At 32.4% G+C, this 24,346-nt stretch overlaps 1 protein-coding gene across 9 annotated transcripts in view; it reads right to left on the bottom strand.

The window, feature by feature from the left end:
- The window catches only part of DMD (dystrophin), a 1,947,932-nt gene that overhangs the window by 1,054,783 nt on the left and 868,803 nt on the right, over window positions 1-24,346 (bottom strand). For 8 of the 9 annotated variants that reach the window (XM_064483309.1, XM_031445593.2, XM_064483311.1 and 5 more), the window contains 4 exons: window positions 18,237-18,359; window positions 15,733-15,870; window positions 12,875-13,027; window positions 11,830-12,012 (listed from right to left, as the gene is read on the bottom strand). In XM_064483309.1, coding sequence (XP_064339379.1) covers window positions 11,830-12,012; window positions 12,875-13,027; window positions 15,733-15,870; window positions 18,237-18,359 — 597 coding nt within the window. The remainder of the gene's footprint in view (window positions 1-11,829; window positions 12,013-12,874; window positions 13,028-15,732; window positions 15,871-18,236; window positions 18,360-24,346) is intronic. The other variant, XM_064483310.1, reaches the window with a different exon arrangement.

Raw genomic sequence — 24,346 nt, 5'->3', positions numbered from 1 at the left:
GAAGATTGTAGTAAATTTTTACTTGATAGAAAGATTTTATGCACTTTATTATTATAAGAAAGGTAATGTTATTTTAAAGTTTATTTATATACTTTATACCAAATTGAATTGTGACTGTAGTCCTTTAATGTAACTTTAATTCAGAAGGTGAAGAACATACAAAATTATGTACCTGACACAGCCATAACCTAACTATACAATAACTGTGCATGTTAACATAAGCAGCAAATATAGTTTAATACATTTATATTAATATTTTTAATTTATTGTGCTATTTAGAGCCTATCACTTGAGGTAGTATTTCTGCGGTACTATGTTATATAAATCTTACTTATAAAATCGTGAATTTGTTTAAACTTACATAATATTAACTTTCAATTGACATCTTATTTCATACAATAATAGCTCTGGCCAGGAGAGATTCAGAGAAACCAGTCTTGAGTTAATGTACTTGCTTACTCTCCTTGGACAATTCAACTAATGTTCTTAAAATTCAGTTTCTTGTTTGGATTATTTATTTTATTTTGATAGTTTATATATTTTATTTTTTCTATTTTGAAAATGTTATATTCTATCTTAACAGGTTAATGGTTACTCTAAAATTATTAACACGCACAATGAATTTTGTATGGTCTCCTTCCAAGCATTAAGAAGACCTTACAACAATTTTATTGATAACTGGTTTGTTCGTTCATTCATTCATTCATTCATTCAACAAATATATATTAGGTACCTATTACTTGCTAGTCATTTCTTTTGGTTCTAGGACCACAGAAGGAAAAAAAAAAAAGAAAATTCCTGCATTTTTGCTTTAACCCTAGGGAAGGAGATAAATAATAAGATAAAGAGTGAAAATATTGTAACTTTCCTATGGTGCATTTTATAGAGAAAAATAAATGGGGAAGGGGTTGATGCAATGTGTCACAGAGAAGAAAACTTTCAAGACTTGAACGCAGAGATGGAGGGGCTCATATAGTTATCTGGAGGGACAGTGTTTCAGGCTTAGGCAACACAATACAAAGGGAGTAAGCCAGATATGTTCAAAGAAAAGTGACAAGGTCAAGGTAGGTAGAGCAGAGGGAATAAGTAGTAAAGTACTAGCAGATAACTCCAGAGAGCTAATAGGGGGCAAGGTCATATATCCTTTAAAACTCATGCAAGGATTTCAGATTTTACTTTAAAATAGATGGGAATTCATCAGAGCATTCTCATATGATAAAGCACACCTGATTTATATTTTCAAACTATGTCTCTGTATATAGTGTTTGAAAATAGGTAAAGGAAAGCAAATGTAGATTTTCACCCAGCAACTTTGAAAGGGCAGTGTTTCTGCCCTTTCAGGACAGAAGAGTAGGGTGTTTATAAAAATGTTGTGGTCATGAGCTTCTTATACCTGGTATTAAAGCCATGAGACTGAATGAAAAAAGCAAGACAGGGAGTAAAGATAGAAAATGGAAAATGTCCAGGGAATGAGCATGGAGGAATTTCAACATTACAGGAGAGGGGAAGGTACCACCAATGGAGTCTGAAAATGAACATCCAGAAAGGTAGAAGGTGAATGAGGTGAGGAGCTTCCAGCAATTTCCGTCTCTACTGTAATGTCATTGAGTTCCAGGATTTCAGTCCTATTCTGTATTTTAACAAATTAATTAGACAATCTCATATAGTAAATATTTCTTCAGGTTTTTACATCTGTTTAGCATTTTCTTTGCTCATCATTCTTCCTTGCATCTTAAATCAACTTTCTAGGGTCATTTTCCTTCTGCTTCAAAACCAACCCTGAGGTGCATACATGTCATGGGATATTATGCAGGCTTTAAAAATATTTCCCAGAACTCCTTCTTACTAATACAGGAAAAGACATATGATACAATGTTTAGTGAAAATTCAGGATATAAAGTTACTTTAAAACAACATGAAGATGTATAGGTTGATAGGCGAATATACATTAATAGTGACTAATTCTAAAACAAAAAGAAACAAAACAAAAAACAAACCCAACCAAAGAAAGAAAACAATCCTGAGGACCCTTCAGTGAGACTCTCCTGATGGTTATATCTCTGTTTCTGTTTTGTCCACAAAGATCTTTATTTCAACGTTATTCTTGAAAGAAGGAGAGTTCTTATGAGTATACAATTCTAGGATCATAGGTGGTTTTTCTTTCATCTTTTTGAAGATAATATTCTATCACCTTCTGGCTTTTATCATTGCTCTAAAACCAGCTGTCTTTGTAAGTGTCAGTGTTTTTCTAGGTAATCTGTCTCTTAAGCTGGCTTTAAAATTCTCTCTTTGGTTTTGGAATTTATCAGTTTCATTATGATGGTATGTAAGTGTATTTCTTTATTTGTCCTGGTTGATATTTACTTATTTTCAACCAGACTACTGGAACTTTCACCAGTTTGGGAAAACCCTAAGCAATTCTCACTTCAAATATTGCCTTTATACATCTTCTCCATTCTTTCCTCCTATATTTGATCTTCTCCTCATCTTTCTTATCCTTTCTTTCATATTTTTAAAAAATATTTTGGTCCCTCTGGATTTTAGGTAATTTATTTTATCTTTCAATTTTCTGATTTTCATTTCCCTCATTCTAATCTGATGCTTAACTTGTCGACTGAATTATTAATTTCACTTATTACAGCTTTCAATTACTCTAAGTTCTATTTGATTATTTTCAAATTTTCTTGATCATTATCATCTTATTATCTCTGGTCCTTAATTTATACATTTGATGGAGACTTTTACTACTTTAAAAAAGTTAAACATGCTAATGTTACACTTTGTATCTGATTAATTCATTATCTTGTCTTTAGGAGCTAGATGCTGCTGCTTTTTTCCTCATGTGAATTGCCATTTTAATTCCACATGCATGTTCTTGGAACTCTATCTGTGGGAATTATTTAAAGTCTAGATTAAAGCAGTGTCAACTAGAATGTATTTGTATCAGTTTCTCCTAGGTACATGGGACACTACCAACTCAAGACAACATAATTTTTGGCTTTTGGTTTGTTAGGTAGAAGTGTGAACTCTGGACACCCAGACGTACACACATTGTCCTACAAACCAGTAACCTTAATAAAAAATATTTTAGAACTTCAACATCTTTGGTGATTGCTTGATTGTCTCTCTTAGTTCTGTAAGAAAGCCATTAATGACTTTACCCTGAGGCTCAACTATTTACTCCAAGTTGCATGGGTGATGAGAGATGCAAGAGACAATCCTACGTTTTCTTACTCAAAGCAAAGGAGTTATTACAAAATGTTAGTTCTTCTAACATGAGTTGAATCCACTTTAAATAGTGGCCTCATCTGGATTTTGCAATGGTGATACAATAGAAATTCGGAGATTTATAGTTGACTATTAGAATCTTCAATTAAATAAGCGATTCCTGCTGATATATGTATGTGCCTTGTGTCTTTTATAAGGTATTTATATATTCTTTATGTTCACATAGAATTGTTTTAATCTATCTTGGTTGGGATACCAATGTATTTATTCAATTTATGGATTCATGTCTTCCTTAAGATCTGATAATTTTTTAGCTATTTTTCCTCAAATACTGTCTCCCATGTATTGTCATCTCTTTTTGTAACTATACGACATAATATTTATCATTCTGTTCTCAATCGTTCATATCTTCATATTTTTAAACTTTATGTGGTATATTCTGATAATTTTACCATAATGACTTTCTAATCTTTTCATCTTTGTTTAATTATGTGTTTAACACAAATATTTAGATTTTTAAAATTTCAATGACTAGTTTTTGGTTTCCAGAAGTTTTATTCGATGTGCTATCATAAATAACTATGTAGCTGTTTTTGTAAATTAATGTGTACTTTATTACTTTATCTCTATTATTATTTTGAATATATTGAAAGTATGCAATAACTTTTCTATTAAGTTCATGAAGTATTAATTCTCTTGATATTATGTTACACGACTCTAAGTTAACAATGTATTATTTCTTCATGTGAGCTGTAATATCTTGTTGTGAACCAATCTTCAGTGTTTGTGTGTCTGTAGGACTCTCCCCAAAGAGTGATTTATTGTATGATTCTGTGAGAAGATTCTAAGTATTTCACCAACCTGGGATCAATTTTATGTTAATTTCTCAGTTCAGGAGTCTAGAGGCTTGAGGTTAGCATATAAATTCAGATTCCCCCATGCTCAGTTTTAATTATCTCAGATTTTTTTCTCCACTCAGAATCTTTACCAGCTGAATTGGGCTTGTGAGTAAGATTTATCTATTCCCTCTCTACATGTCAAGGGAAGCCCTTGAAGAGTCTACGTTTAGACAGGTTTTTTTTTTTTTTTTTTACATCTCTAGTAGATGTTGTGTCAGGCTATATATTTTTTTACTAAAAGCCTTTAAACCTTTCTCCTAACCATGCGGCCCTCAATCCAGGTTCAGTATCGCAGGAGATGATGTGCTCATTTCTGACAACTAGGGGAAAGGGAGGTTCTATCATATATTTTGAACTCAGCTATGTGTTTAATGTTTTTAAATTACATTTCATCCACAATTTCCATACATCTGAAATGAGAGGTGAGAAAATCAGTCAGTCTGTCATCTTTCTGGAAGTTGATTCTAGCTTAATATATATACTCTATTTACTAAACAACCATTAAACTGATTCTATTACATAACTAGAGACCAGAAAATAATTATTACAGAAATGGCAATAACTATTAAGATCACAACAGTCTAGAAATACATAGAATCTTGACTTATCTAATATTTTCTTGACTCTTGTGATATGTTAATTACAAAATTGAAGCTGAAAGGAGGAAAATTTTATAAGCAGCCACCTCCTGGTCCATTTCCCTTAGTAACCATTATTAGTCTTTTATAGACACACCTCTATTTACTAAAGAACACTCTGTCTCTAAATAACAAAATTATTTATGTTACCGAATTCTCCAAGGAACTTGCATTGGCAACTGACAATCTTTGCTGTTATTTCAAGGCAAAGAAAAACTCAATGCAGCAATTATGCAAAGAGTATGTCCTCCCTTAGTTTTAGTCTCAACATTAAATGGTTATAATTATGTGATAGAAGCAAATGCACAAAAAAAAATGAGTAGTGAAGAATCAAATCTAGGCGCAGACATTATTTTACATAAGGTGATAGCAGTCAGCTATGTGATTATTTTTGTTTTATAGAGCCGCTTCATTTTAAGAAAATTCAAAATAACAAAAGCATAATGGTAAAGCAATGCTTTTCCTAAATTTTTTTCTGAAGATTAGTTCTTTACAACCACTGAAACAGGAATCCTATCATAAAACTGAAATGAAATTTCTCCCTTTCTACTGCAACCATCCAGATGTGAAAGTCTGCAGAATCTATTCCCCCTGTAGAAATTCATAATCACATTTGCATATCAAAAGCCCTGTAAAATTCTAGACTAAGGAAACTTTGTTTAATCCAGTGTTTCTCAAACTTCTCTGGACACTAGATATTTTTTCTTCCTTTTGAATAATTGCCACAGTTGGGAAGCACTGAGTTCAAGTTATGTATCTTCCATTTCTTACATGTGCCCTTGGACAAATCTCATTAGCTTTATTTAAATTAATTTTCCTTTCTGTAAAATCACAATGAAAATAATACTCAAGAGGGTCATTGGTGGGATCAAACTAGATATATGTGAAAACATTTTGTAGATGTAAAATTCTACTCAAATTCAAACAATTTTTAAAAGTTAGTAGAGGAATGTTTATACTATGAAAGTATTTTCATTTTACAAATCATTCACTTAAGGACTAACTTGTATAATGTGGCATTTAAATAAATCTAACAAAATTAATTTTCTATCAACTTTTCAAGAACTTGTAATATTTTGGCAATGTGCACTTTTAATGTTAAAATACCCTATTACAGTTTTTTTCTGATGTAGTAAAATTTATCCTTTGAAAAATATTATTGTAATTCTCCTCATATTCACTCTTTACCATCTTGGTGCTAAGTTTCAAGAACTTGCCTTTTCTCAGTTTACACACTTCCAAAAGTAACAATAATAAAATTTGTTCTGAACAGTTGTCTTGAACTCTCAATTGACACATTTAATTTTAAGGAGTATAAAATACTTTTAAAATTCAAAAAATAGCTATTAAATATTACCTGTTCAAATTATACATAAAAGTTCTACTAAATGTTCACTGTTTCTAAATGAAAGGATGGCTAAGACTTTTATATAGTACCCGTATAAAAGTCTGTGTGAAAAATGCCCTATGAAGAAACAGTATGTACAAAAGTTCTAAGATGGAAATGATGCTGTGTATTTAAGACCAGAGGAGAAACTTTTACGCCTCTATGACAGAATAATGACAAAAAAAGGAGATAAAGTTGTAGCAATAGAAGTGATAGGCAGGGACCAAATTATATAGAAGTTCACAGGATTTCATTGAAAGGGCAATGAGCGGCAAGGGCTTGACAGAATCTCACCTATGCTTTAGGAATTCCGTGGCTTCATCAGGGAGAACATAGTGTAGGTAGGGAAAGATTGGAGGCAAGAACTAGAGGCTGTTGAAGTAACCTAGATGAGAGATGATATGCTGTAGTCTAGGGTTTCTACAATGAAAGTACTGAGAAGTGGTCCAATTAAAGATGTATTCTGCAGGCAGAGCCAACAGAATTTGAAGTGAATTGTATGGATAATATTAGAGAAAAGAAGAATCATGGATGACATCCAGGTTTTGGACCTAAGTGAAAGGGCAACTTACTAACACCTGGAGAGCTTGGTAGGAGTCAATTTAAGTAGGAGAGAAAATTAATCATTCTTGACTTGGCTATGTTATGTGTGAGATACTTGTTACACATACAAAATAAGAAGCTGAATTAAGAAGCTGTTGTATGTAAAGTGTTGAATATCAGCATTATTCACTTGGTATTTGAAGCCGTAGGATATCCAGGGCGAGAGGAATTGTTGTATTTACAAAAGGGGCATTTCTTTTCCTTCTTCCACTAAGATGTATTTCTGTATTTTGTTCCTCCCTTTCCTGGGATAGGTCATTCATGTATTCCAAAGGTTTACCACATGGCTTTTTTTTGTTTGTTTCCAAGAAACATGATAACTGGCAATAATTCACACCAAACGCAATAGACACAAAACTTATATGTTGCTGCCATCTAGAATAAGCCTTTTATTTACCGTATTCTCCTTGATGTGGGATCAAATCACTTTTACATCTTCATGGTACATTATGTTTTCCTTTGCAGCACCTGCCACAATTTCAGTGGCTAATTACAAGATTTTTTAAACTTGTCCCTCTTTGTATTTAGAAAATAATTTTATATAGCTTTAAATAACTTGCTGCTTCTTTCTGGCTCCATTTCTCTTTTTACACTAGTATACTGATTAGTAATTCTTTCAGCAAGGGTCTATAGATAATACATTCTCTTACTGTTCATTTATCTGAAAATGTTTCTAGATTGGAAAATATTTTGTCTTCATTCCTGAATCATAGTTTACATGACTCTTGAATATCTGCCTTGCACACTGAAGGTATTACTCCACTATCTAACATCTAGTGTTGATGAAAAATCTACCATCCTGCAGATATTTCTGTCCTTGGTCCTTAGTAGCTTTTATGATCACCTTCCTGATCATCAATGTTCTGAGTTTCATTCAGACCATGCTAGGTGGGATTTATTTATTTATTTATTTATTGCAGACCAGCTGTGCTTTATTCAGTTTGAGGACTCATGCAAATTGAGCTTTATTCAATTTGAGGACTCATGTAAATTGAGATGTATTCAATGTTGTTAAATGTCAGTCATTTATATAAGATAATGCCTCTTCCTCAGGCTCTCCACTTTCTCAATCTGGAACTCTTTTCAGGTATATATTTGCGCTGTTTAATGTATTCTCTACATCTTCCAGTATTTATAGCAAAGCAAAGTTTTCCTCAGCTCCTTTCAGTTAATATATTCTTTTTTCTTCTATCATGAATCCACTGTTTAAAAAGTTGTTTGAGTCATTATTTCAATAATTAAATGTTAATTTCTAGATTCTGTTTTATCAAAGCTTCCTATTTACTCTTCAGAAAGGCCTGTTCTTATTTCATTGTAAGAATTCCATTCCATTCTTATTTTCTCAATCTTTTTGAACATTAAAAAACACACTTTAATGTTCCTTACTTACTGTCTTCTTATCTCTAATTTCCTGAGGTGTACATTCTTCTTTCATTTTTTTGGCGTGTTAACATCACTCCTGAAAAGAATTGTTTTCATATCCATTGTAATTTTAGTCTGTGAGCACATTTTCTTCAGGAGTTCCACATAAGCCTAGGGTTGTGTTATAACCTCATAGTGCAATTTCATAGTTGTACTTTCTTGGGATCTCTGAGGTTAACTGTCAAATACAATTAAGCTTAATAGTTGCATAGTTTTCTATTAATACATTTTCAAAGCCTTTATTTTTTTTCTTATCTCTTTATCTTCCCATAGAAGATAAAAATTTAGATAGAGCTCTACTGACAAGTTTATGGAGAATTATGCCTTAACTGGTAGACTAACCAGCTTTGCATGCAATTTCCTGCAAATATTTTGTGACTCTAGACAAAACTACCTGTCTAGGGATTATGGAACCTAATTTGTGATGTACATTGAACAAATATATCTGTTGTTGACATTTTAAACCTATGATACCTACTGAGCTTAATTCTCTTAATGAGTTATAAAGATATTATAAAATTTTTAAATAATGTATTTCATCTCCAATGTTACCTTATATACAGAATGAGAAAGAACATAATTGATTCAATTAGCTTCTATAATGCAGCAGGTATTTTACAAATACTACATATTTCAGTATCACAGATATCCTTATCCTCTGTAGAAATGCAGGAAATCAGGCTGAGAGAGACTGATCGGTGATCATACAGCAGCAGATGGAGTCAATGGGATTCACATTCAGGGCTGCTCATCCCAGGAAGTGGCCTTTTTTACTAGACCACACTGCTGTTACTCAACGTTCCGGAGAAAAAAAAATTCCTTATGTTCAGTTTACAGTTGTTACTTGATCTTCACTGAACAGCCACGTCTCTGAGCCAACAGGAATGATACTAGAAATGTCTTGTATTCCTAACTAGGGCAGGGGAATCAACAGGCTCAACATCTGGAGGAAATCTTCCCTGCTTTCTCCCTGTCTGTTTTCCCTTCTTTATAGTCTGTGGAATTGTCCCGCGGACAGTCCTTTGCAGACGCTTTCTTCTCTCCTGCCCGGCTCAGGGTTGCCTCATGGCTCCCTCAGACAAAGTTCCAGGCCTTTTCTGAGTTTTACTATTGCCATCTCTAGCCCTCACCTGGACATAGTCCCTGAAGTACAGTAATTTTATACTGCTTAGTCCATTTCTGAGTCTTTATCTTTAAAATAAGAAAAATTAATTTCTCATTTTAAACTGAGTTCTCAAATGTTTAAGCACTTTATAGTACTGCCTACAATCTGGAATTGCTATTGCTAAGATATGAAAGACTAACTGAAAATCCATGTGAAGTCGAGAGTATATAGAGAGAGAATAAAAAGGGACACTTGAGAGAAAGAAAGATGAGAGAAATAGAGAAAGGTGATGCACAGAGAGGAAAGGAATTCTGAAGCTACGGCTAACTGGGCTACATCAGGGCCATTGCAGGATTATTCCAACATAACTTGTACTTAAGCTATTCACTTATGGCTATCTCAAATGGTCTCACTGTAGATTAATTGGGAAAGATGATTCTAACCAGAGGACATATGAAACACGTATTAGTAATTGGTGGAATATTAGTAATTGGTGGGATATTTCTCTCTCTCTTCTTTCTATCTATCTATCTATCTATCTATCTATCATCTTTTAAGCCTAGAAAAAGTCCAAAATGTAATTGTAAAGCCTAAATATAATTGTAGTATTAAATCGAGTATTCTTCATGTATATTGTTATTGTTTGTATTCATCATGGAAAATTAACAGTTAACATAAAAATATTTCCCCCATGCTAGCACCTTCTCAATTTTGTATCCCTCAGATAGAAAATCAATAAAAAATGGTTTATGAAGAAACTATATCTTAGTATTTTACTATAATTTATTTGTTAAATTTTATGCTGGTTTTTTAATCCTTACTTCATTTCACCAATCATTAGTATGTCTTACAAAGATTTGTTGAGGGCCTATTATGTGTAAGGACATATTGACATTTTAAGTGAGTGACTTATGGAGATTTTTGATCCTGTGCTTATTTAACTATGAAGTATTAAAACTTACCTTGACCAAGGTGCAAAAAATTATAATCCTGCATTTAGGGTTTATCAAAATATGTGGGAAATGGGAATGGAGAAAACAGTTAGTAGTCAGATAATTCAAAGCAAAGGACTTCTCCCTGAATGATCTATTCTATTGAGGGAATAATATTTTACTTAAATTTTCTTTATGGTTGCCTTAATCTTTCAATTCATTTAGCATCCACAGATACAGGCTTTCAGTTAGTGTAAGCTTGAGTGATTTATGACATATTCTGTCCATAATATCTAATATTAAGGATAATAGGCTGAAATGTGTAATTAAGCTAGAATTGGACTTCAAATGTAATATAGTTTCAGTATCTCTTATATTACTACTTCCAATTTCTCAGAATATTCACTTGCTATTAAATCTTAGGGTACTAGATTTCATAGAAAACAATGTATTCATGGATTACTCCAAGGTGTTAAAAGAAGTAACAAAGATATACAGTATATTTTCCCTTGGTTAAGAAACAACATTAAGAAAATTATATGCTTATAAAATAAAGTTGTGTTAACTAAGACATATTTAAACATTTATCCCATATTAAATGGAATCAACAATATCACATAAGACATTGCCAAGGAAGTCTCATCTATGGATTGAAATAAATGAAATGGTCACTGACATAGGTCATAAGGGTTGAGTATCTATTGGTTTCATATGAGTCAACCTAACATAATTATAAAGCCTCATTTTTCCAGACTTTGACATCCTGCTTTTGCGAGGAGTGCTGTCTTTGCATAATTACAGAGTGGTGACCATTCTGCTTCACTTTACAGTATCTCAAAATAGGAACAAAAATGTATCCATTAGAAAATCCTTATGGTTTATACTCTTACAAATAAAGAGCTAAGAAGACCAAGCTTACGATTATGAATTGCGTTTTTAGAGAGAATCACAGAATTTCCATCCAATTGTTTGAAAGAAAGAAGAGCAGCTGTTCCTTTTCCTTTTGGCTTGGAATATTTCAGTAGTCATAATATTTGATATTTTTCAACCTGCTATCAGTTATCAACAGTCCTACTAGGCATTTGGCTCTTCCAATAAGCCTTTTAACCCATTAAATAGCTAAGCCAGTATGAGGACTAAGCTATATTCTTCAAGTCCATGAGATAAGGCCTTATGCAAGTTGATATAAGAAGATGTTTGACAAAAGATATATTATTTATCATGTATACATTAAGAAAGTAAAATTAGCATGGGATGGTCTCAGGAAAGCAATACGTATTTTTGGATCAGACACTGAAATAAAGTAAATGTATGATAAATTGACAAATTCACATTGCCAATGTTATGAAAAAAAGATGTGGCAAAAGAAATTAAGATGTATCTTTCATTTTTGATAAGGGGGCTGTTTCCTATGATCTGTTAATTTATTAGGTTTTTAATATGAAAAATTAACCACTAGTGTGACAGTGGCCCAAAGTGAGGGGAAACTACTCACTTTCAGAATGTATATTAGAAATTTGAAATCCCACTCCAATTGTTTTCCTTTTGTTAGTAGGCCTCTGTTACCAGAGTAGTAGTTGCAAACACATACGTGGGTTTGCCAGTAACAACTCACAATTTGTGCAAAGTTGAGTCTTCGAAACTGAGCAAATTTGCTCTCAATTTCCCGCCAGCGCTTGCTGAGCTGGATCTGAGTTGGCTCCACTGCCATTGCGGCCCCATCCTCAGACAAGCCCTCAGCTTGCCTACGCACTGCATTCAGCTCCTCTTTCTTCTTCTGCAATTCACGATCAATTTCCTATTGAGCAAAATCAATACAGGGCCCAGGGCAGTTAGCTAACCACATCAACCAACCTGTAAGTAGCAAATACTTGTCTCAGAAATTTCATAGGTTGTTATCATTTTATTGTCGTTTTCTGTAAGTTACAAGTATGGAAGCCATCACTGTCATCTTCACCCAAGAATCCAAATATTATTTCAGTTATCTTTTGGATGCTCAGTTTTAGATATTCTAACTGAGAAAATATTGAAATTGATCTAACATTTTTCTTTCCTCTCAATTCCTCTAGTGCTTTGGGGGGGTAGATCCAAATTGGAGTGATTACTCGTTATTTATTAGGGACCATCCATAGAGAATATAATTTAGAGGGTAAGTGATTAAGTTATTTATTTCCTTTTTAAAGTTTTGAGGAACTCAACAGAGAATGAAGCAAAATAAAAAGTGTAAAATAATAACAGAAAAAAATCTTCAGACAATATGCAAATAAATCTATAGAGATTTGACACTGATGTGTGAAGATGCTCTGATGAAATGAATGTGCTAACATGAGAAAGAAGTCGTCCATATACCGATAAGTCATTTGTTCATCTGGAACAAAGATACACAAAGTCAATTACAATTTTATCAGAAAACATATAGCATTTCTTAATTCATTTTACATTGTCTAAGAATAAAACATTTTATTCATTCAAAATCACGTCAATTGAAAAACACAATACATTTACTGAAACAAAACACAATACAAAGAAATGTGTCAAACTGGGGAGAACACTAATAGAGGAAACAGCATGAACATTTAAAAAATGATCCATACAGGTTAAGTTAAATAAATTAAACTGTAGCAACAAAAGCTGGTATTGACATTCTAAAACAACATTACCTTTATTTTCCTTTCATCTCTGGGTTCAGGCAGGCTGGCTAATTTTTTTTCAATGTCATCCAAGCATTTCAGGAGATCATCAGCCTGCCTCTTGTACTGATACCACTGGTGAGAAATTTCTAGAGCCTTTTTTCTTCTTTGAGACCTCAAATCCTGTTCATGGTGCAGATATTATTAAAATATCAATATATAAGTATATTATACTTCTGGCTATAGTTATTTAAAAATAATTGGGTCCCTCATGTTCTTGTTCACCTTAAGTTAAATTCACATTTAAATGCTAAACACACAAATAGATGATTAAATTATGTGTTTATGCGTCAAGATCCATTACATAAAGCTAAGGAACCTTAACCCACTTACAGTATTTTTTCTTAGCATGTTCAAACCTGTTTAGAAATCTTGTTGTATTTAATTAACTCTTAATGAGTCAACTCAATTATCATGGAGAGTATGTGAAATAGTTTAATATGTGAACTCAACGGCGTTAACTACACACTTGGACAGACTTATTGAGTTTCTATTTAAATTTTAAAATAGGTAAAAATTCTGAAATTTTTATCTTCAGCCCTGGGTTTATCAATAAAATTTCAAGTTATATAGCCAAGCAATTTACATTCATGATTTTAGAAATCCCTATAAAAAGACTCTCATAGGCCATTAGCATTTTGTGATTAGAAATATAAAGTCATCTTCATTATCACATAAATTGCTTCAAGCTATATATGTTCACACGTGAAAAAATGTATATCTGTGAGTGTACATAAAAATGATAATTTAAATGTTATAAAATGCTTTTTCTTTCAAGGCTTGCATGGCCAACTTTTTCTTATTACATCAAATCCAAATGCCAAATAGCAAAATTATTTAGAAAAGGGAAAATGCATGATTTCCAATCAATCTGATGAGATAAATAAGGATAGCAGCTTAATAAATCAACAAAAGGGGGAAATTAATCATCTTACTCCTTGCAAGCCCACCCAGTGTCTTCCCTGGTCAACAGAATTTGTCATAATGTCATTTTATGATAACACAAGAGAACACCAGAGCTCAGAATACAGCTTTCATTTCTTCAAAGCAGTAGCAATTAGGGTTTCGTGTACAGATTTAACTGGAACAAAAGAAAATAATGAAATCAACAAACTGCTGAAATATTCACTGCATTGGAAAGTTGTTACCTTCTTTGGAATATTTCAGAAGGACTAGAATTGGAACCACTTGGCAGACTTAACAATTACTGAATTTGGGAGATTAGTTTGGCAACTGGAATAGATTTTCATTAATTGCTTTTAACATATATTTTCAAAAAAAATGATCTAGATTTCATTCTCCATTTTGTTTAAAATCGGGAATGTACATTTTATGGCAGTTTACATTTTTGGTTGAATTTCTAAACCTCCTGTGGAGGTAATAAATGCTTGAGATGACCCAGATGGAATGCTGCTTTTTTCAAAGGTACCAAGATAGAGCCACGTGAATGAGAGTTGAGCCATGCCTTACTCATAACACAGCTTATATCTTTGCAAGAGAAAGGGCTTGTGGTCATAAAATCTGAAACTCCTTTTATGTCCTAAGCACAAGATGATGTGTAAAGATATTTAGAGACATTAAAGAGATTTCTTTACAGGTATGCCAGATAACCGTTAAACACTGCTGTTCAGTAGGACACATATCATTATATGACCAGTGTAGATGCTTCTAAAAGCTCGGTCACAGTTGGAAGTGGGTGAATTACACAGCTTTCTGATTTTCAGAGCACATTATCACTTGCTCTTATACTCCCTTGGGGAAGAGGCCTTTTCTATTTGCTATATTTATCAGCAGTTACCTTCAGAACACCTGCTGGCCAATTAGACTTCCCTTTTGGATTCCTTGCAGGCACAATATTGTGTAATTACATTCTCAGCAGTGTTTATTTGGTTGTCTGACTATATGGGAAAAGGTTTTATACTCTTATTTGCATATAGAGAGCAGACTCTATTCACCTACAAGGTGGATCCACCTACAGGGCTACATAACTCTAAAAGAGTGATTTACAATGAAAAGCTCAGCAATTAACAATATTAGAAAATCAGCCATGCATGCAAACAGTGAATATTGAAAAGCACATTAAAAAATAAAAGGTTATCTCACAAAATTCTTCACATGGCCAGTCTCACTCAAGAACTTCCTACATATCATTATAGAAACACCAGTACTCTTTTTTGTCCTTCCTGTACAAATCCAGGTGAGTCACAGGAGTACTAGAAGCTATATACTATCGCTTGTTAACATGAGAGTACCAGTTCAGTTCTTCACGGACATTAAGATTACTTTAGAGGGTTCCTATATAAGTGAAATTAGGCTGTTATAGATGCTTAGTTAGTTGCAAAGAGTGACTCTCTTAAAGGCAAAATGAAGCTAATTGAAAAAAATTAAGTATTAAACAATTATGAGGGTACCAAAAATTGGACCTACTCTAAATAAAATCAACAATATATCAGAAGTAGAGAGCCTAAAAAATACACAGATTGGTTATTCTGGCAGTTAAGCAGATTTTTCAAGACAAAAGTAAAAATAAAATAAACTATATTTTAAAAATAAACACTATGAATGATGCATGTTAATATCTTTCAATTATTACTCAGAAAAATTTGTCTAAGCCAAAAAAAAAAAAATCCCAAAAGTTTAAAGCAACACATCTTTCAAAATCAAAGACAACACTCAAAAATGTTAAATAAAGCACAGATATTGAACAGAAAAAAATGTATTTCTGGTGACTAAGATTCTTAAGCAGAATTTATTTATGCACAATAGATTTTTTTCCTACACATGAAAAAAAACACAGGCAAGGTATATTATAATTTTAGCTCTAATACCTTGAGAGCATTATGTTTTGTCTGTAACAGCTGCTGTTTTATCTTTATTTCCTCTCGCTTTCTCTCATCTGTGATTCTTTGTTGTAAGTTGTCTCCTCTTTGCAACAATTCTTTTACAGTACCCTCATTGTCTTCACTCTGATTAAAAACAACAAGTACAGTCTTCATTTTGGTTTTAAAAAAGCTGTACATCGTTAACAGAGATAATAAAACATGTTATTTAAACACACAAAAAAATCCAATTTAAAACTTTCAGGGAGTGTTATTATAAGATACTGTGCTCATAGTTTTTTCTTTTATACATTGTACTTTAGCTTTTAAAAGAAGTAAGTTTCCTCCTGTCTAGTTCAAAAGGACACATGTGATTAGGGGCAACGTAGGAAGATGGGAGAATAAGGTACTTTATCATTTCAGACAAGTGCATTGCTGTGAAAGCATTCTTTGACTTTGATTTTTAGTGTATTTCTAGAAATTAAAGAAAAGGTTTGAGAACTAAACTAAACTTGTAATTTATAATGTTAACTAATTCACATAGGAATATAGATGTGGCTGTGTGTGAGATAACATATCTTAAAATTTTAACACACACATTTTTAAGTGAAAATGTTGTTTCAAATGTACACTCATTTCTATCTCATAATCTATTCTTTAAATAAACTAAATGCCCAAATTTAGGATAAATATTAGGGCATTAGTAAAAAATGATGTGTTCGGTTGCTGTCATAGTACAGATAATTAATTTCTAAAAGTATATCATATAGGTATATTATTTTTAAATAAATACAATCAATTAAATATTAAAATATGGATTATAAAAATAGTCTTAAACATTTTCAATATGAATTTTGGATTTTTAGGCTCCAAGAAAGTATTTTTGTTTTATTTACTTTGAAATTAAATTATTTGAATAAGTGCTAGTCTAATATAGTAGCATATGTGACCATGTAATTTTTCACCTCCATTTTCTTATCTTTCTTTCAACTCAGTAATATGAAAACTTTCTATCAAGGAGGTTCACCATGAAATTAGTACCCAAGGTACTCTGACGAGCAGAGAATAACACATAGTAGACAATTTTTTTAAAGTCACATGTATGTATGTGTGTATCATCACCCATGGTATTCAGTGTTACATATTTAAATGTGTATTATATATTTAAACTTCTACACACAACTGAGGAACTATTCATTTTTTTCGAGGAAATGGGATTTTTAGATGAGATGTGTCAGTTACTGGTCTAGTGAAATAATGTAACATAGACATACAGGTTTATGGTCTGTGAAAGACCTTACACTTTTAAATATGTCTTTTAAAAGTCTATAACATTTCCTGGGGCTGAGGACAAAAATAATAAATAAACAAAAAAACCCACTTCACTTTCTTCCCCTCATCAAAGGGCTATAGGGCAGAGGTGGTGAACAGCCCAAGAAGTAAGCAGGACTCTTTTCCACCTTGGTGCCCTCTTGTTTCTTCTTTGACATGAAGTAGAGGTAGTCGTAACTCAGCATCTAGGAAAGCCTCTTCTTGTCTTTCTTTCCATGAGCTGGGTTGGCAAGGCCACCAAACCCCATACACAGGAAGTAATGATTTAGGCAACTCCAGGAAGCCAGAATTGACAACAGTGAGGACCAAGATTAATGGAAATGATTTTCCTATTGCTTCATATGCCTATAATCTAAAATTCATAAATTGCCTTTTGATGTCATTGTCAAGCATCATCTGAGAAGTCTTTATCATTGATATATATCTGAGAAATCTCTAGCATGATATACATTAAGAATGCCATATAGGTGATGGCTGTGGAGAGGGGAAAGGAAATTGTGAAAAGGAGGTGGAGGGAGGAAAAAAAAGTCAGTGAAAAGGGATGTGATGCAAAACTATTCAAGCCAGAGAGAAATGTAAAAGACACATTGAAATTAATCAAGTTTGAAGGAGAAAGTTATGAGTTTGGGAATAGCCCCATGGTTATATTTCTTTACTCCCATGAAATAAGCAGCATGAATTTATGCATATTTTAGATAAGCACTGTACTATTTGTTCAACTTTTTTTGTAAAACGACTTTGTGGTAAGCTTTAATAAACAATGTGTATATTGTGTAATCTCCCCTTCTACAAAGTAAATGTTATATTATCAAAAATATGACTGGCACAAAACAACAGCCATCTATGATGGCTGTGTTTCTTGTTAAGTTTCTAGTTTATTTTCTGATTTGACTCCATTTTTCCCCCATTGCATTTTATTCTCTGAACATAGGTCAAAGCAAAACTGCTAAGCAATTTATTAGAATCTGTAAATGCTCATATATGACCGTACCACAGTAATTTGGCATTCATAATAACAGTTCAACAAGAATACTTTGTATTTGTAATAAAACATTCAAATCACGAAATGTACAAGGTATGCTCTGAGAATTTAGTTGGAGACTTGAGTTATCTCATTTCTTTCCAAATATTGATTCATTTTCACTCCTAGTTCATTCACACTTTTATCACAACCAATTTACCATATCTTTATTGAAGTCTTCCTCTTTCAGATTCACCCCCTGCTGAATTTCAGCCTCCAGTGGTTCAAGCAATTTTTGTATATCTGAGTTAAACTGCTCCAATTCCTTCAAAGGAATGGAGGCCTAAAAAAAAAGATAGTGCTAATTTAAATCAAAATTACTTTTTATTAGAAATATAAACCAAAAAATACATTAGTTCTACCTCCTGTTGCTAAAATAATGACATACATTATGTTTCCATATTATATTTTATGAAAGTTTTGAAATACAACTGGGAAAGTACCTGGGGATGCAAATAAAGACAAACATTTAACATCATCAGAGCCAAACAATCACACATGCAATGTAATGCAACTCATCATTCTGTTTTTTCAACAAAAGTCAATTTCCATATATTTGACTGGTCTAACTGTTAAGATTCTAGGGTTGAATATGATTTTATTTTACATATTCTGATATAAATAGCATTTGGGTAAATGTGTCTTATCAGAAATTGCCTCATTCATCAAATAATAGTAACATCAGGTGGAAATGCAGGATGGCCTCCTTATCCTCAGAAAAACTACATGGAAATCTTCCTAGATATTTTAAATGACATTTTTAACATGTCAAAACTGACAGGCATGCTCTCTCATAAGACAAACAATGCCATTAGCTTGCCTTAGTAATGCTTTATTTGGTAGTACAAAAAGTTCAAATGAATGAACCCTGAATATTTCACATGAAAAATCTGAATATATGTTTTCCAACCATATAAATATCAGTTTCGTTGATTTTGAAATTCTAATGACCATAGTCTCAAAAACCTTAAAAATCCCTTGTTTTCTACAGAAACCAACTGAAGAGGAGTGATGAGTGAAAACATACTGAAAATCAAATATATATTCAAAAGAAATGGCAAGATTTAAAGTCCAAACAGTTAACAACATGTTTATTCTATTTAGCTATACTCTGCATTTGATATCTTTTAATTAAACCACTAGAAAATATTTTATACCTGATGGCTTTTGAAAACTCATAGGTGGCATAGAGAAACCTTATCTTCTTACAGAGCTAAACATTTTCCATTTGTAAAACCAATTCAGGAACCACTCACTGTCTAAGGCTGTATGATGTATTCATCAAGTTTGGTCCCCACCTACTCTTCCCCATCACATTCCCAGTCATAGTCTTACTCTTTCTTTATTAGACAGCATCTCGAAGAGGACAATACGGATAAGTGTTCAAAGAAAAAACAAATATCTGAAGGTATTTAGTTACTAATGAAGAAGTGAATCACCAAATGCTATTCATGAGAACATAATTCTCACAGGAAACATGAATATACACTTATCTTCTAGGCACTTCTACACATTCCAGAAAGAATTTATGGCCTCTTTTTAAAGTGACTTATTTTCAGTACTACTTTTAAAATCCTAATGAACATTTGAAATTTGAAATACCACAATTTGTTCTTGAACCAGTACAGATTGGTAGTTATTATAAATAAGCACTTAAAGGTTGTTTCAATCTCTATATTATTAACATACTTCTATACTTTACAATCATATATTTTACAGTGTATTGCAAAAGTAAAGATTAATAGCCTTGAGGATCATAACTACATGATATTAATTTGAAGGTATTTTGTTATTGAATTGTTCACATTTGCTAATATTTAGTAAGATCAATGACACTGTTCTACATTATTTTGTGAACATATGAAGATAAATAATGTTTAAAATAACTTTAATTGAGTACTTGGATGTCAAAATAGCATGGGTCCATTTGCAGGCAGATTTATATTTTACTCCTACACCTGCTTCCTCTTTAGCTCATCCTCTCTCCACATACTTCTAACATAGTAGTTTCAAAGGCTCAGAACCTGAGCATCTGTACCACTTTTTCAACATTGCTTCCCTGATAAACTGTACTATCTTCCAGAACTTAACTTCAATTTCATAATATCTTCCAAATATTCATCTTTAGTTGTGACCTCACTTTTGAATTCCAATCTAGACTCTTCAATAGCCTGCTGACTTCTTACTTGAAGTTCACCATGTCTAGAAATGAGCTTATTATCTTTCTCTCAAATTTCTTGCAACACCAACTTCCCTGGTTCTATAAATACAAGACCATTTTCTGAGTCATGCACGCAAAAATATGAGTTATGTTATTTTTCAAAACTTTACTCTAATGTCTAATAAGTATCGAGTAGTTGTCAATTCATTCACCGTGATTCACTTGTTTTCTTTTCCCGGAGATACCATCTTAGTCCTCACACAAGAGCTAAGGCAATAACCTCCATTCGGGGCTATTATCTCCTTCCCACCTCACCAGTTCTACCCTGTGCATTGTGATCAGGTCAATATGTTCCCAAACCATGGCTTTCATTACATTATTTCTCTGCTCAAGAAGTACAAGTAGAATGAAGTCCAAACTCCAGCATGATAGTCAAGGCTTCCCCTAATCTTGTCCCAAGGACATTTCTAACCTTATTTAAGTGGTCCTAATATCAACCTTTCTTACGGGTCTACTGGTGAACTTGTGGTATCCCTCCCTCAAGGCCATTAGAATGTTTTTAACCTTCAGGGAAAGAGCCTAAAGCTCCTAAATTAGAATGGCTGGCTTGAATCTGGGCTCCACCATTTACCAGCTATGGGATCTTGGGCAAGTTATTTGTCCTCTTTGAACCTCAGTTTCTTTATTTGTAACATGAAGATAAGAAAAATATCTACCTCATAGGGCTGTTATGAGGATCAAATATGTTAGGATGTTGTTTGGTATTTAATAAATGCTCAGTAAATACTGGCTCTTATTGTTTCCTCACAAAATTGTACCCATCCAGTGGCTCAGTTCAAGACCTTCCTCGTTTGAAAACATATGCTTTATGAAGGATAAAATAAATGGTTTTTGACATGGTATTTTTATTTTAACAAGTAATTTGACAAAATCATGAAATTCTAATGGTGAACATGGAGAAATTGAGATTCCAGTTTCATAAAGTGGTATCACTCTGAACAACAAAACTTAATGAATGAATCTGCATCAATGTAGATAGTGGTCAAGGAGGATGCCAAAGAACCTTGCACTTGTTCTGCCCTGTGCAGTGGTTTCAACAGCAACTATTTGTAGACCAAAAACTATGCAAACAGCACACAGTGAGAGGGATGAATTCCATAAACATCCCATGACAATGAGAAATTTGTCTCTGTTGTTGAATCTAGATTCATGCTTAGTACAGAGCAGGCACTCGTATATGAACATTTCCTGAAAAACTAAGAGAATGCAAGGCTCATCATGGGATAACAAATTAAAAATTTCAAGGAGCTCTTGAATGATCTTGAATTTTAAATAACACAATTTCTATTGTATAAAATTGAAGAGACTTGACTGGTCAGCACTTTATATGTCGATGTATGATAATCAATGGTAAAACGCTAGCAACAACATGATACCACCAAGTACAAAAATAATGTAAGCAGATACAAATAGATTTTAGGAAACACTAGTACGGAATAACTAATTATTCAAGCAAAATAATGCATTTGTTAAAAAGACCATTATGCATTAGGGATCAGAATTATTCTGTGTGGTTCCAAAGTGAATAACCAGAATCAATGGGTAGAAAATACTTGGGGCTTGAATTTTAGTTTAAGATAGGAACAACTGATTAGTGTTGCAAATGTTTTGTTTTTTTTAAAAGCATTAATTTTAAAATAGTGAGTTAATCACTGCTGAAAGTATATAAGCAGAGGCAGGATGATGATGTATTAGGTTATATATTAGAAATAAGACACTTTTCACAAGTACACGTCCCTAAAATTTTATCAAGTTACAATAAAGTCTCTCCCTTGTATTCAAAGGGCTTTGTTTACTATAGCAATGAAGCTACAAAGAAATATTATTGCAAGCCATATATGTAATTTTAAAGGTTCTAGTTACCATACTAAAAAGCAAATAGAAATAGCAGGAATTAGTTATAATAATATATTTACCCCTTAAGTCCAAAACATTTTCACATAAGTCTATAGTCAATATAAAATTATAAATAAGCTATTTTACTTCATTTTTTTTACATGAAGACTTCAAAACCCACTGTGTATTTCCCATTTAACAGCACATCTTAATTTGGAGTAGCCACATTTCAAATGTTCAACAGCCATATGAGGTCCATGGCTCCTTTATTGGACAGGACAGATCAATAGCAACTATTATAACCACAACACTGAAAAGAACTAATAGTTGATTGTTAGTTTAAAGTATGTCACAGGAGTAATGTCTTACTAATAGTAGTCTAAATGTTTATGTTTTGTTTTGTAAATTTCAGTGGATTTAGATAATTCTTACAATGTCCATCTCATTCACTTGCATTCAGGTATGTTTTCAGAGGGGAATTTTCAGGAAGCTCTCTGGGAATAGGAAAATTTATGGGAATGAGTTCAACATGTTATATTAGGAGTCTCTCTTCCTCATTTATGTATCATCCTAGGTTGTGTTGCAGTATCTCTTATATATTAGAATATAATATTTCACTTTCAAGCCTTTATGCTTTGTCTTACCAGTAGATTTCTAATCCCTGCAGTTGAGAACATATCTCATACTACTCTGTATTTTCCATAGGAAATGTAACTCATTTTTTTTAAACAGAAGATGTGCTTCTCACCTCAATTACTAATTTTAGGACATCCAGTAGATAAATCAAATTAACCAGTAACCAATTTCCCTAACCAAAATAACCATAACTACTCAACTCAATTATTTTGGCTATGCTATTGGCAGGATGAGACCAGCCATTTGACATCCATGTGTTTAATACTCTTCAAGGAGCTGGGAAAATTTTAATCGCTTTGACTTAAGAGTTCACTGGTTCACCATTAGGCCATGACTTTCCTGACCAATTAAAGTTTTACATATCATTCTTTGGTCTTTATTTTCTCTGTAATTTGGAATTCTTATGAAATTTTATATAAAAAATGCACAGTAACCAAGTATCCATAATTGAATAGCTCACTCTTGAGTCACTAAAGTTTAAGCCATATAGAGTTTCTAATGCCTGACTTTTTAATTCAGAATTATGATTTGAAGAAACAGAAAACAATGGTGGATAAATCATCTTAATTTTTGCATACATTACCTCTATTAACTTTAAACAAAGTATATGACCAAAGAAGAACTAGAATCACAATTAAATCACACATTAGACAGTGCACATAAGATAGGTTTTAGAATACATAGAAAAGAATCAAACAAGAGTTATAATATTGCAGGAGAAAATATAAACTAGGCATACATTTTGTACAATGTTTTACTTACCTTTTCATCGTAAGAGCTTTAGCATGACTGTGTAGTCATACAAAATACAAATAAAGTAAAACATAGGGAAGTTTAATAAACAGATAGATAAACGGACACAAAAGAAAGAAGAGACAGAGAAACTGAGAAAGACAACACTTTGTTTTCCTTGATTTTTTTTAATGTGGTTTCAGATTGCTTAACATCTATTAATTGTGCTTTACTGTATGATTTAGAATTAATTAAATTTAAGGCTTTGTTAAAGTTTTAGCGTTAATACTGACTTATATTTATATAACAAGTTAATAAACAACAAGACTGAAAAAAGCAAAACCAATTACAAATTGATTCATCGTAACTTAAAGCATTCAAAATTACTCAGATACACTTTATCATTTTTAAAATGTAAGCTTACTTTTGGTTAAATATTACTTCAAACGTGCATAGATACACTAACATAATAATGACTGTGTTTACACAGACAGTAAAGTAAACATTTGTTAATATGGACTATGTAATCTCAGTAATCATGATAAACAGCCAATATAATAAATTACACTAAAATCTAAATTGAAAATTAATCCAAATGCTACAGATTGGTGTAAAATTGCTTCAAATCAGTCTCCTCTTTCCATTCTGCAGCTTTGAAAATTTATTTATCATTACAACATTGGTTTAGAAAAAATAAAGAATAATTCACGGGAACCAAAATGAATAAAAGTTTTAAGGACCAGTAATATCCTATAATACAGAAAAGACATACTGCTGATATGATATGAAGAGTTATTTCAAATCAAAAACCCAGAGAGGAAAGAAAACTTACAAAGAGAAATAAG

The sequence above is a fragment of the Camelus dromedarius genome, chromosome X, assembly GCF_036321535.1.
Source record: "Camelus dromedarius isolate mCamDro1 chromosome X, mCamDro1.pat, whole genome shotgun sequence".
Lineage (NCBI taxonomy): Eukaryota > Metazoa > Chordata > Mammalia > Artiodactyla > Camelidae > Camelus > Camelus dromedarius.
Note: the sequence above shows the minus strand (reverse complement) of the source record. Positions and strands in the feature narration are given on the sequence as shown.